The sequence below is a fragment of the Cryptotermes secundus genome, unplaced genomic scaffold, assembly GCF_002891405.2.
Source record: "Cryptotermes secundus unplaced genomic scaffold, Csec_1.0 scaffold9052, whole genome shotgun sequence".
NCBI lineage: Eukaryota > Metazoa > Arthropoda > Insecta > Blattodea > Kalotermitidae > Cryptotermes > Cryptotermes secundus.
The window spans coordinates 1-14,344 of record NW_019724920.1 but is presented as its reverse complement, the minus strand read 5'-3'; the positions used below and the strand labels follow the sequence as shown (position 1 = coordinate 14,344).

General features: G+C 37.3%; 1 protein-coding gene across 4 annotated transcripts; it reads left to right on the top strand.

Moving 5' to 3' along the window:
* Positions 1–313: 313 nt before the first annotated feature.
* LOC111863130 lies at positions 314–10,433 on the top strand. 4 transcript variants are annotated; one of them, XM_023849165.2, is made up of 6 exons: positions 314–395; positions 604–702; positions 891–1,055; positions 6,604–6,703; positions 8,258–8,427; positions 8,826–10,433. In XM_023849165.2, exons 4-6 carry the CDS (start codon positions 6,609–6,611, stop codon positions 9,203–9,205), a joined length of 645 nt encoding a protein of 214 aa, XP_023704933.1. In that variant the 5' UTR covers positions 314–395; positions 604–702; positions 891–1,055; positions 6,604–6,608; the 3' UTR covers positions 9,206–10,433. The 4 variants fall into 4 exon arrangements, with proteins under 4 accessions (XP_023704933.1, XP_023704934.1, XP_023704935.1 ...); XM_023849166.2 differs by having other exon boundaries at positions 352–501; XM_023849167.2 differs by having other exon boundaries at positions 352–690.
* The last annotated feature ends 3,911 nt before the right edge of the window (positions 10,434–14,344 follow it).

Genomic DNA, 14,344 nt, shown 5'->3' with positions numbered 1-14,344 from the left:
TCATCACCTCCTACCACCTATCCATAGGGCTGCTCCTGTTCTGTCTCAGGGATAAAAAGCAGACACTCAGATAAGGGGAAGATGGACTTGGCGGTTTATCTCTTCTTGTAGCAGTATAATAATTTTTTGTTCTGATCTGAGTTTTATTTTAAATTTATGACAACAAGTACTCGTTACCTCACGTGTTTCACAACTCATTGCCGAAAACTTGTGTGTCATCCGCATTGTTCACAGAACGAACTGCCATTTTGGACATCGATAAGGGTGATGATCGATGGATCGATGGTAATCGATCTCTCGGGAACGGGTTATGGTTATAGTATGTAGTTATCGCAAAGTTAAGTGGTACCGTATAGCGGTTGATTGTTGGGAAGTATGGGATTTGATTTGATGTGGTGAATAAGCGCTGACGTTTACTCTTTAAGTTAAATCGCCATATTACTGTTTATGAAATTAAGTTAGAAATTTATATGAAGTGAAAATTTCCTTTAAGATATTTCTGTAGGTTATGCATCTTTCGATGTAGCTGAAACAAGGTGTGTAGAATCTCGAAACTCACCGTGTCCTGTGATTGTGTTATAATATATGTATTGTTTCTTGCAGGATAAGTGGGAAAAAGAAATTTTGCACTTGCCCAGGTTTTTCGTCATCCAGTAGGCAGACAGGTTTGAAACTCTTCAACTTTGCCAGGTAATCATCACGGTAAGTCTTGTTTAATGCACGATGTAGTGACTTTATTATGTGTTGCTTATCCAACGAGGAAATTAAGTTTAGCTGGTGTATGTATTAAATGTGTAACTTTACCCCTCAGCGTAGCACCAGCACCATGTTTGTAATACTTATAGATGAATTATTTGAAGGTTTTGAGACAATATGTAATACTCTTACAGGGCTATGGTGTAGGCAGGAAGAGTTGGGATATCCTGCACTAATGGTTCTACTAGAATGGTGTATTATAAATTTTTGTGCAGCTGAACAGATTTGCAGTTCCATGTAGTTCAGATTCTGCAGCATAATCACTCCCACAACCTTCTGATCATTACACACCATTTCAGGTAAGCAATCAATGCTTCTTTTATAAATGCAGTGGCTAATAATGGGGACTAGTTTTCAGAGTTGTTGTCCCTAGAACCCAGTTGTAATCAAAGAAACGTGATTGTCATCATTTATTACCATTGAAACTGTATATCAGTATACAGATCATGGATAATTAAAAAATGTTTGAAAAGCAGAACATTCTTTCAGTAATATGATTTATGAGAGAATGAGGTGGTAAAGACTTTACTGTGAGGAGTAAAGTAAGTGAACATAGTTTTTATAGAGGCAGTATGTTGTACTCCTTGCCCTAATTTATTTTCCTGTTATATTATTATCTCTCTTTTTATTATGAATATAAGATTTCCAATAATCATTGCATTTCCTTAAGATATGTTATTAATTTTGCCAAGTATTGCCATCCAGTGTTTAAATGGAAGATGAGTATCAGATTTCGAATATTCTGTAAGATATTATAAAAGGTTAATTAATTCCATCTTGTGTGACTGATGTCACTGATGTCCAATCACAGTGGACAGACATAATTTACCTTTTATAATATTGTTAGTGTGATGGACCAGGAGGAAACAAATCAAAAGTCTGTAAGATATGTTGTTATATTTGCAATTTATTCTTGTCCAGCACTGAAGTGGAAGAGAGTATCAGATTTTCCGTATTATGTAAGATGTGTTATTAATTTTGCCATATAATCCTGTACAGTACTGTAAAGGAAGGAATATCAGATTTCTGGTATTCTGTAAGATATTAATTTTGCCACATAATCCTGTCCAGTATTGTAATGGAAGGAATATCAGATTTCTGGTATTCTGTAAGATATCAATTTTGCCACATAATCCTGTCCAGTATTGTAGTGGAAGATGAATATCAGATTTCCAGTATTTTTTTTAATAATAATAATATTCTGTAAGATATGTTATTAATTTTGCCACATAATCCTGTCCAGTACTGAAGTAGAAGATTAATACCATATTTCCAGTATTCTGTAAGATATGTTACTCTTTCCCATATAGATTTCAGTATTCATTGTAATTCTGTAAGATATGTTGTAATTTTGCCATATAAGCCTGTCCAGTACTGAATGTCATTCTAATGAAATTAATAATAAATGGAAACGTCAGTACTACTGCTTGCCATATGTGATTTACAATGATTTAATGTAACCAAAAAACTATGTTCTGTGTGGCTTTCAAGTGTAAGTTGTTACCAAAGGTGTGAGGTTAAATGGAAGGATGTCTGATGTAAACAGAATTTTCTTTCCTAAATGCAAGTATTTATGTATGTTATAGTTCACAATGTCAATGCATTTGGGTAAGGAGATGGTGGATTGGTAGGAATGAAATGTTATCACTTTACAGGCACTGCTGAGAATCTTTCCGATTTTGCAACCCTGACCCTGACCCCTTGTGCTGCAGGCGTTCTAACTCCATTGTTTTTTGTTTTGTTTTTTTTCTGACTTGGGTTCAGTATCACTTCACTCATCCTTTGGAAGGGATATGAGTGAAGTGATATTGAACCCCATTCAGAAAAAGAAAAAAAAAAGAACAACAGAGTAAGTGTATCTGCAGCACAAGAGATATGGTTGCAAAATTATTTATTGCTATTCATGTGAACTGTTGGGTCCATGAGATGGTAGAGGGTTTCAGGGGGAGAGGACGATGCATAGGATGGAATGGTAGCATTCTATTATATTGATCATGCTGTCGGTGTTGGTGACCATTTCTCATTTAGTTAGGGTACGTCTGCATGGAGATGGCAGGAGAAATGCCACATGACCAGGGGAGGGAAACATGCAGAACATCCATCTATATTCAGCTACATGAACTAGATCAGCGATGGCCAACTGGCAGGCCCACGGGCCGCATCCGGCCCGCGACTTGATTTACTCCAGCCCCCTGCCAAGTCTCAGGTTTATTTTCAAAAATCTTAACTTCACAGCTGTATTGGCATAGAATTTAGTTTTTAATAGGATGTTTCATTAGCCTACAACATTTTGCAATTAACTGTATACGTTCTTACCGAGTTGGACAATTCAAACAGTTTTCTAATAACTGTGTTCATGTCATGGAAATTCCAAGTCCCCCAACCCTACTTCTGTAGGGAGATGACAATGAAGGGAAGACCGTAGTGGTGAAGGATTTATGACACCTTCAAAATAGTAACCATTCCCTACTTGCTCACAGGGATGGGATGTTTAGCGTTTCTCTTGGCATCCTGGCCTTTGTTAAGTGCCAGTTTTAGCACAAATGTCTCCCACTTAGTGTGATTTTAGAAAGTGAAGTGTGATTATGGAGTGTGAGTGTAGAACTGTTTTTCAATTAAAATTGTGTTTGAAGTTATTGTAAGTGATACAGCATGTCAAATAGTATATTGAGAAAAGCTGATAGTGAAAATAGGGCGTTCAAATCTGAGTGGGAACATGACTATTTTTTTATATTAAATAAAGACCACAAGCCACAGTGTTTAGTATGTTTTCAGGTGCTAGCAGTTTTAAAGGAGTACAACCTAAAGAGGCATTACATGACAAATCATAAACAGAAGTTCGGAAAACACTCTTGTGAATCAAGGAAAGTAGTCTGCGATCAGTTAAAGAAAAAACTTTTCCAGCAGAAATCTCTTTTTACCAATGAAACAAAACAACAAGAAGAAGCTTTGCTGGCTTCTTATTTCGTGACATATGAATTAATGAAAGCTAAAAAAGCGTTAAGTGATGGTGAATTAATTAAGAACTGTGCGATAAAGATGGCAGAAGCTTTCAATGAAAATAAGGTAGGAAACAAATTTCAAACAGTGCCCCTTTCAAAACAGACTGTTACTAGGAGGCTGGAAGATATTAGCAACCAGATATCTAATAATGTGAAAGACATTATCGCTAATTGTTCCTATTTCTCAATTGCTCTCGACGAAAGCACAGATGTTTCGGATACTAATCAGTTGCTGATATTTGTTCGTGCAATTAAGGAAGATTTTACAATTTTCGAAGAGTTGTTACAAGTGTGCTCTTTACACAGTACAACTAGAGGTGTCGATATTTTTAACGCTGTTAAGAGTGCAGTGGAGGAATTCGGTGGTTTTGAAAAATTGTCCTCCATAGTAACAGATGGCGCTAAATCAATGACAGGGACAATAAGCGGTTTTGTTGGATTTTTAAGACAGAATCAAATTACTGTACCTACCTTGCATTGTATTATACATCAGGAGGCTCTATGTGCCAAATCAATTAAACTGTCTACCACCATGGCTACTGTCACAAAAATTACTAATTTGATCAGAGGAGGAAATCGATCACTCACTCACAGAAAATTTCTGACCCTCTTGGAAGAAATGGATTCTGCTTACGGGGACCTGCTTCTGCACACTGAAGTAAGATGGTTAAGCCGTGGGAAATGTCTGGTACGGTTCTTTGAACTCCGTCATGAAATAGCAACATTCCTAAGAGAAGAGGTTACGAATTCTGCTGAACTGCAGAATGATCTCGAAGACGTCGAATTCTTGAGAAACTTGGCCTTTCTCACCGATATCACTCAACACTTGAATGTCCTGAATCTGCAATTGCAAGGCAAGAAGCAGACAATTTGTCAGATGGTTGGCTTTGTTGACAGTTTCCGTAAAAAGGTGCATTTATTTAAGTCTGCATTGGACAAAAATAACCTTCTACATTTCCCTTGCTGTCGGAAACTCTCAGAAGAAGAAGAAGAAGAAGGCTTGGAGTTTAGGGACTACACTGAAATTATTGAAGATTTGTCTTCAGAGTTCGACCGACGATTTAACGATTTTGAAAGCTTTCGACCTGATATTTCTTTATTCAGTAATCCTATACATTGTGATATAGAATCTCAGCCAGGTCATCTGCAATTAGAGCTTTGTGAACTTCAATGTGACCCATCCTTAAACACATCTCAGGTTACTGGAATTGACTTTTGGAAACTGCTTTCACCAGAACGTTACCCACTGTTATGAAATTGGGCTCTCAAACTTTGCTCTGTTTTTGCAAGTACTTACATATGCGAAACAGCATTTTCATCACTGTAGCATGTAAAGTCTAAGAACAGGAACAGATGTCGTGTTATCACATATTCTTCGAGTGGCAACCTCACAATTAGAAGTGGATTTTATATCATTGGTTTCCAGTTTTATGAAACCACAGTGCTCTCATTAAAACAGTGTGTATATGAGGATTTAGGTATAATCATTAGACCGTAAAAACTATGATTGAAAGTCTTTTGTGCTCATCCCTGCTGAAAGAGGAATTTGTGCTGTTTTATGGTAAGTAATTGCAAATTTCAAGGCATTTTATTTTTCTTTCTTAAATTATAATTGCATTTTTCCCCGGCATATATAAAACTAAACATAAGGCATGATCTGGCCAGTGTTTCTTTAAGAAAAAATGCTTTGGGGGTAGAAGTGATAGAAGTCAATAAAATTGATTGGTGAAATTTTCAATATCGGCCTAATATTATTGGTGCAACGTAAAATTTAAATACATAAGTTTAAATGCACTTGTTTTTACATGGGTTGTGACTGATTCAGTTTGGGGGGGGCAATACTCCCCGACCACTCTTCTGAAAGAAACACTGTATCTGGCCCCTGATGGTGTTCTGTAAACAAAATTTGGCCCTTGAGATGTATTAGGTTGGCCAACACTGAACTAGATAGTCTGGAAATGACTGGAATCTATCATACGTCCATGGTATGTTTGCAGTGTCCGTCTTTTAGTGCACTCAATTTCACAACACCCGCAACCAGAAATGGAACACACAACATGAGACATGATATACACTGAGAGTAAGAGGAACGACTCCCATAGTAGTGGAACTATGCGCGGTGTTAGAATTGGGACAGATAAGATAAATAATCTTAACAAGTTTTTAGTATATAAATATTTATTATAATTGACAAACATTTTTTAAATACTTTTTAAACTTTACAATGACATAATGGCAAGCAATGAGATAGATTAATGTAAATGGAGCACCTGATGATGGCACTATAGTGCTGAATCATGTTGTGAAATAACAAGTGAAATTGAGTGCACTAAAAGACAGACACTCCAAACATATGGACGAAAATCAGTGCAACAGGATGCGAAAATACAACATTACGATCATAATACACCTATCGCAATTAGTCGAATTGCATAAGTATGAGCCAATCAAGAGGATCTTAAATTTCCGTTGAAGGTTTAGGGCAGTTTAGGGCGTTGTCTCAGTAAGACTGCATAGTTAATGATGATATGTGTACGCCATTGAGGTATGTTCTGCAATTAATTAGATTAATTAATAAGTAGGGACTTTGATTTGATGTTGTGAAACGAGAGTTGACATTTATGCATGAATTTACATCTGTGTGTTACTTATGTATATGGATTATGCTTGCTACGCCCAGTGAAATTAGAAACAAACATGATGTCAGTGTTATTACGATACTTCATCCAAGTCGTATTTCTGTATTTTAAGCATCTTTCGGTGTAGCCTAAAGAAGGACCATAGAATCTAAAGAAAGTGAGAGTGTACTGTGATTCTGTTACAGTTTTTGTAGTGTTTCTTGCAGTATAAATGGGAAGGAAAAAGAAGTGTTCTGCTCCAAGATGCACGTCTTCCAGTGAGGAAACTGGAATGGTGTTCTTCAATTTTCCCATGGATTCAGCACGGTATGAGCCAGATCTGAAATATTATTATAAAACATAATGTAATATTTTGGCCAGTGTTGTTAAAGGAGCAAAAAATCTTCATTATAATCAGTTCATTTCTAATTCTAGTAACAACATGAAAACCACCCGGAGCATTATAAAATCAGACACAGGTAGAAAAATTAATAATGCAGGTGTACAGTTTTTAAACATTGATGGGAAGTTAACTGATAATCATGATGTGATTACAGAGTCTTTTAATAATTATTTTCGAACAATAGCTGGACAACATCAATACCAATAATGTTCATCGGCATTTTTTGTGATTTGAAGAAAACTTGACTGTGTCAATATTTCTGTCTATCTCTCTATATGCCTCTTTCTGTCTAAAGTAGAATTTTATGGAATAGCTGGTAAGGCCAGTGCATTGATAAAATCCTATGTGAAAGATAGGTACCAAAGGTTAAGTCTATTTTACTCATTGAAGGAATAATTTAAGTTCAATATTAATTAACGATCTTGGTCTGTTATAGGCTGGATGCCTAGTAGTATACTTTTATGTTTCATTATTGTAGACTTTGTGTCATTAGTGTGCTGCATTCTTTCACATATATATTTGAAAATTGTGTTAATGATTTACTCACTGTGATTTGTCTTTGATAATACAGTCAACTCTCGATTATCCGGGATAATGGTGGGGATGGAAATCACGATTAATCGAAAACCCGGTTAAGACAAATTTTATTAAAAGTAGTACTGTAATACTGTACCTTCATAATACTATAGGCCTACCTGCATTTAAATTTATTCAACCTCATTTTTATGTCATCTCATGGCCTATTTAATACTTTTTTTACATTACACTGAAGTATGAATTAGTTATTTCAATCACAGTCTTCGACAACATCCAACACTTTTTACGAACATTCACACTTAACACTTAAAAAAATTTAATATTGTCGTTTACTTTTTCACGGCATTTTCCTTTTTCTGTTGAATACTTAACACAACACGCTTCCTTTTACAGACTGACATTTTGCTAACGCACTTGAAGATCAATACAAAGATACTAACTGGGGCGATGTATCTGTCCTTGAAACTTTCCACAAATCCTTGCATTCTTTCACCCCTACCCTAGAACATTGTGTTAGCATAACGGGACCAAAGAATGCAGAGCTCGGTTCACACTAGTGCGAAAATAGTGTTACAACTCGCCATGTGAAACAAAAGTGAATGAATGTTAAACAACATATAAGCCTCAAAAAAGCGTCAGTAGCCCCGGTTAAGCCGCAAACCGGTTAATCCGCCCCCGGATAATCGAGAGTTGACTGTATTTGTAATTGTTATGGGTTAAATATAAATAACTTTTATTTATATCATTGATGGAACTTGTCCTGTTGTCTTTGACTATTACTATATCCACTGTTCTTCCAGTCATGGAAGGATTACTGGAAAGTAAATAAATGAATTAATGTCTGTTTTAGTACATGATGTAATGTAGCACCTACACCATGTTTGTAATGTTTACTGATGAATTATTTCAATGTTTTGAGATAATATGTAATACTCTTACAGGGCTATGGTATGGGCAGGAAGAGTTGGGTTGTCCTGTACTACTGATTCTGCTAGAATGCTGCACAATAAAGTTCTGTGCAACAAACATTTCTCTGAAAGTGATTTCACTACAGCTGAAAGGGTACACCTTAACAGATGTGCAGCAAGCCTCAGTGCTCTAGTGGCTACAAGTAAGCACTATATGTTTCTTATATGAATGAAGTTACTAATAATGGAGACTAATTTTCAAAGTTACTGCCGCAGAACCCAGTTGCAGTCAAACAAACGTCATTATCATCTGACTTGAATTGACTTCTGAAACTGTATATCAATATATAAGTTATGTAGAATATGTCACAAATACTGTTTTTAGGATAATTAAAAAATATTTGAAATCAGATGACACTATCAGTGATATGATTAAGGTGAATTAGGTGGCAAAGATTTTAATATGAGGAATAATGTAATGAAATGTACGATTTTGTATAACGTTAGTCCTTTGTAAAGTAATGTGTTATTTTCCAATGTAAAGAAAATGTAATTCACCACGTAAGGAGGCGCACTAACTTCTGTTTCCCCCACCATTCAGGTGGGTGCAGCAGTGAATTGAAGGCAACAGCTGTGTTTGTTGAGGAGGTTGACAACCTCTTCGATAGTTTCAATGGTGGAACAAGTGTTGGCCGAGGGAAAACACTGCGTTGCCCACTCAGTGACAACAGTCCCCATATAGCGCTCTGGAAAAAGGCAAGTATGGGGATAAAGAGTTGGATCTTCCTCAAGGATGGTAAACCCGCCTTTCTTCATCCTCCTCTTCGACACAATGGGTGGCTGATTGACATCACTGTTGCCCAGCATGTGTGGAGGACACTGAAAGAGGCAGGTTTTCAGTACCTTCACACCCAAAACCTGAATCAGGACCCCCTTGAGAACTCATTTGGAACTATTTGTTTAAACTGGTTCGAACAATAACCCAACTATGGGACAGTTTGTAGATGCTCTGAAGACTAGCATCATCAGTGGCCTTGCATTTAGAAGACTGGGGGAACTAATTGTGATGATGTTGCTACTCTTCTGGATAATCTACAATCGCTTTTCAGGGCACCTGAAGTTGCTTCACGAAATCCTTCCACGAGTGATGACAAGGAAACCCCTGTTGGTGTGCCTGAGAGTTTCCATGTTGCTCAGCAAGTACAGATGGACATGAGTCCTGCAGTACCTGCTGGTGACATGGAAGTGCTCTCAGTAGCTTATGTCAGTGGTTCCATTGCCAGACAGGTGCTTCGTGGTGTCAGCTGTGATGCATGCAAGACATGCCTGACATCTGAGGTGCTGCTATCAGCCAATGTCTTCATATATTTGAAGGAGTGCAGTCATACAGAACAGTCTCTCACATATCCTTCTGAGAAGCTTGTGGAGACGTTGGTACTGCTGTAACTCTGATGGAGTCTATAATGACAGAGGCTGCCCACTTGAATTCAGTGGAGCAGCATATCACAGCTGCCATCAAGAGCACCATTGACTTCAAGTGGATTAGGTGTTCTGGCTGTTCGCTTCACCACCAACAAATAGTATATAGTATTGTGAGATGTCTCGCACAAATTTTCATTCCTTGGTGGTGTAAGCGAAGAAACAGGCTGATGACTGAAGCAGCCAGGCAGAGGGCCACAGAGAGGAAGATGAAGATACTGTCTCATCGGTAAGTCATAGGAAAGTAATGCTTTTTCATTTTTCCTTTATAATGGCCTGCCCATACCAGCCCTGGAAATTGACAGAGAGCAGTTATGAAATTACTGGAAGAATATGTATATCAACTAGTCACATGAGCATCATTAAATGTTTCATAAGTTGGAGAAAGTATCCCTGGTGACAAGCAGTTGCAGTGCAGCAACAGAAACTACTGTGCAGCGAATGATAACATCATCATCCGCAGTTCAATCACACACAAGAAACCTACTTTGAACTTGAGCTCCATCTCTTTCCCACTTTGCAAACATGTTGCAGTGAATGAAAACATGGTCAACCACAGTTCGATTACATACACGAAACTTATTTTGAACTTGAGCTCCATCTCCTCCCCTCTTTGCAAACATGTTTCCTTCGTCTCAGTATATTAGAACTTCACTGGGTCAGAGTTCATTCTGGCCTTTTATCTTCAAGAAATTATATTTCAATCAAGTGTATGGGAAATTGTTTTCTGACACACATGGGTCTTCTTTATGTGTAGGTAAGAATGAAGAGGCATTACTTTATAATTGACTTGCAAAGTTCAGGTTATCCACCTCAGTGTGAAACTCTGAGAAGCAGCATCAGTATCAGGGTTGAATGTGGGTAGGACTATTTATGTAATTTCTTTACCGATTTCATTTTCATTACATCGTTATTCACTTCTGTTGTTATAGGTGTATTCCTTCTCTTGCTTTTGCCATATAATGCTGCCTGTACTGGAGTGGTGAACATAAACATAAGATTTTCAATAGTGATTGCATTTCTTTAACATATATTATTCATTTTTGCTATATAATCGTATCCAATACTGAAGTGAAAGTTGAAGAGATACCAGATTGTCAGTGATATATTGAGTTTTTGGACTTTATCCATTGTCCTGGTTTCTAAGATAACTAATAAAAACACGACGTTTCGGAAACTGGATCTGTTTCCGTCCTCAGGTGAAGGAAAACACCTATTTTGTTGGGTCCCTTAGAAAGAGCTAGCCTCAATCACTGGACGATTGAGGACGGAAACAGATCCAGTTTCCGAAACGTCGTGTTTTTATTAGTTATCTTAGAAACCAGGACGATGGATAAAGTCCAAAAACTCAATATATCAGTGTGTTATACACCATCGTCAGAATCCTATAGTAACTACCAGAATGTCAGTAGTCATTACATTTTTTTGTAAGATAAGTTACTTTTGCCATATAATCCTTTCCATTACTGAACCGGTATATGAACAGATAACAGATTTTCAGTAGATATGTTATTATTTCTGCCATATTGTTCTGCCCAGTATTGAACTGGTGAAGATGAATATATATCATGTTTTCTTATATCATTAAATGCAGTCTTAATCTTGTTGACGAGTGTATTTCACATTCTCGAATTCCATCATTCTAATGAAAATAATAATAAATGGGAACATTAGTATTGTTTCTTACAATATATGATTTATAATACTTGAATGTAACTGAAAAACTGTGTTCTGTATGGCTTTCAAGTGTAAATTATGGGGTTTAATGTATGTATCTCTGATGAAAACAGAATTTTCTTTCAAGTTTCCCCAGCATTTTCTCCATGTTAGGTGGGTCCGTTGTCACCATGGCATGGTGCATCCTCAAGTTGCGGATGTAGGAGATGCCCTCCAGTTTTGGAGGGAAGCTGCGAATATATTGAATAAGCAGTCACGAACAGCCAACAAGGGGTGGTCCTCCAGCTTGGGGGTTGGGCGCGGGGCTAACAACTCTTCGTAAAAGATAAGTATGTTACAAAAATGAACACAAAGCCTCGGACCTGGACGGACTCCTTGGATAAACGATCTAAGCTAAAGAAAATGGATATGAGATTTGGCACTTGGAATGTTTGAAGTTTGTATGGGGCAGGTTCACTCAGGGCAGTGGCAGAAGAAATCTTATAATATAAGTTAAATTTGGTGGGAGTGCAGGAGGTCAGATGGGTTGGAGGTGGCATCGCACCACCAGGAGACTATACATTTTTCTAAGGAAAGGAGAATGAAAGTCATGAATTACGTACAGGTTTTTTCGTACATAAGAGAATCGTTTCAGCAGTTAAGAGGGTAGAATTCGTTAGTGATAGGATATCATATATAATACTAAAAGGTTACTGGTGTGATATCATTGTCATGAATGTTCACGCCCCAACAGAAGATAAAATTGATGACAAGGGATAGATTCTATAAAGAACTAGAACATGTATTTGATAAATTCCCCAAGTACCCTATGAAAAATTTGTTAGGAGATTTCAGTGCCAAAGTAAGGAGGGAAGACATTTTCAAACCAACAGTTGGGAATGAGAGTTTACACGAAATTAGTGTTTGAGAACAGGGAGTTGATAATATTTGGACCGAAAAGAAATGAAGTGACAGGAGGTTGGAGAAAACTGCATAACGAGAAGCTTCATAACTTGTACTCTTCTCCAAGTATAATTCGAATGATCAAGTCAAAGAGGATAAAATGGGCAGGTCATGTAGCACAAAAAGGGGTGACGAATGCATCTAGGATATTGGTGGGAGAGCAAGAAGGAAAGAGAGCAGTGGGAAGACCAAGGCATAGTTGGGTGGACAATATTAAAATGGATCTTAGAGAGATAGAATGGATTGGATAGCTCTGGCTCAGGATAGGGACCAGTGGAGGGCTCCTGTGAACATGGTAATGAACCTTCGGGTTCCATAAAATGCTGGGATTTTCTTGAGTAGCAGCAGAATTGGCGGCTCCCCCAGAAGGGCCCAGCTCCATGAGTGAGTAAGTAAGTAAGTAAGTAATGCATTTTCTCACTGCAAAATGCTGGTGGTGAATTACGCGGCGGCCACGAGATAGCTTCAGAAATAACGCGAGAGACTAGAAAAATGCCTTTCATGTACCAGGATAGTAGGATATCGTAGGAGTTATTTGAGTGATCAAATTGCTTTTGGTTCAGAAATTTTTCATACTTGCTGCAAGTAACCGGAATTGAATTCGAAGTGATAATTGTTATTTTATTCGCACTCGTTCAATGAATGTCTTCAATAAAGAAGGATACCTTATCAAGAATGAATGCATATGAAGCCAAAATAGGAATTACAAACGCACTATCTACGATATACGCAGTAATTAACTCACAATCGATTTTTTTCTACTTAAGCAATCCGTGTTACTGAGATCGAAGTTTAAAGTAATTTGGCTCTGCTAACTGAAGATGTGATTCAAAAGCATTTCCGTGTAATAATCGTGATACTTACTACACCAACTTTGTGAGCTGAATTGTTTTATTTTTATTAAGTCTCTTATGATTCTGATTGTTTCCGTTAGTTCAGAATTACCTACCAGTGTGCGCTACTAAGGGCGGGTTGGGAGCAGGAAATAAAGGAAAAGTCATAATAGCGACGTTATTCTCACTCCTTCACTGAATATTAACAATAAAACAAGTTTACCATAATATCAACAACGAAAGAATATGAAGCCTAAACAAAAATTACAACCCCACTAAGAACGATATATCCGCTAATTAACTTACAAACCATTTAATCGTACTTAAACCATCCAGATTACTGAGATCGGATTTAAAGTAATCTCGGTGTCCTAGGTAAAAATTTGAATTCAAAAGCATTTCCCTGTAATCGTGATATTTATTGCAACAGTTTTATGAGGTTAATTCTCTAACTTTTTTAAAGCTACTCTTGATTCTGCTAGTTCCTGTTATTTCACGATTACTTACCAGAGGACATTAGTATCGAGGTTTGGGGCGTTAGATGTTGATAATAGTTACGCCCTCTACCACCAGGTTGCACTACATTACAATTCCGGTAGGTGGTGTGATGCATAGAGTCCCAACTTACAGAGGATTGTGAATTTCACAGCTCATGTAGTAGACCGGAAGAGAATAGTTGATGCAATATTTGGGGAGTAAACGTTACGATTATATTCAGAGACTTATACAGTGAGACGATCCACAATACGTAATGAAATGATCGCTTGAAGCACAAGTATTGCATCGTCTGGATAATTCATTTTCTTCTAACAAATCAGATTTTTCAGAATTAAGTTCACGATAAGTTTTGGCTTCCGTTTTTTATTAAATAAAATGAATGTGGAATCAATTGCGTTCAGATATATATTCTTTCATACTTAATATTGGTACGTTATGCACTTTCTCACTGCAAAATGTTGTATCTAGTGGTGAATGACGAGGCGGCCACGAGATGACAGTACTCAACCTAGCTTCAGAAATGACGCGAGGGACCAGGAAAATGTCTATCCATTACCAGGATAATAGAATATCGTAGGAGGTATTTGGGTGCTCCAATTGATTTTGGTTCAGAAATTTTTCTTACTTGCGGCAAGTAACCGGACCGGTATGTGAAGTCATAATAGCGATTTTATTCGCACTCGTTCATTCA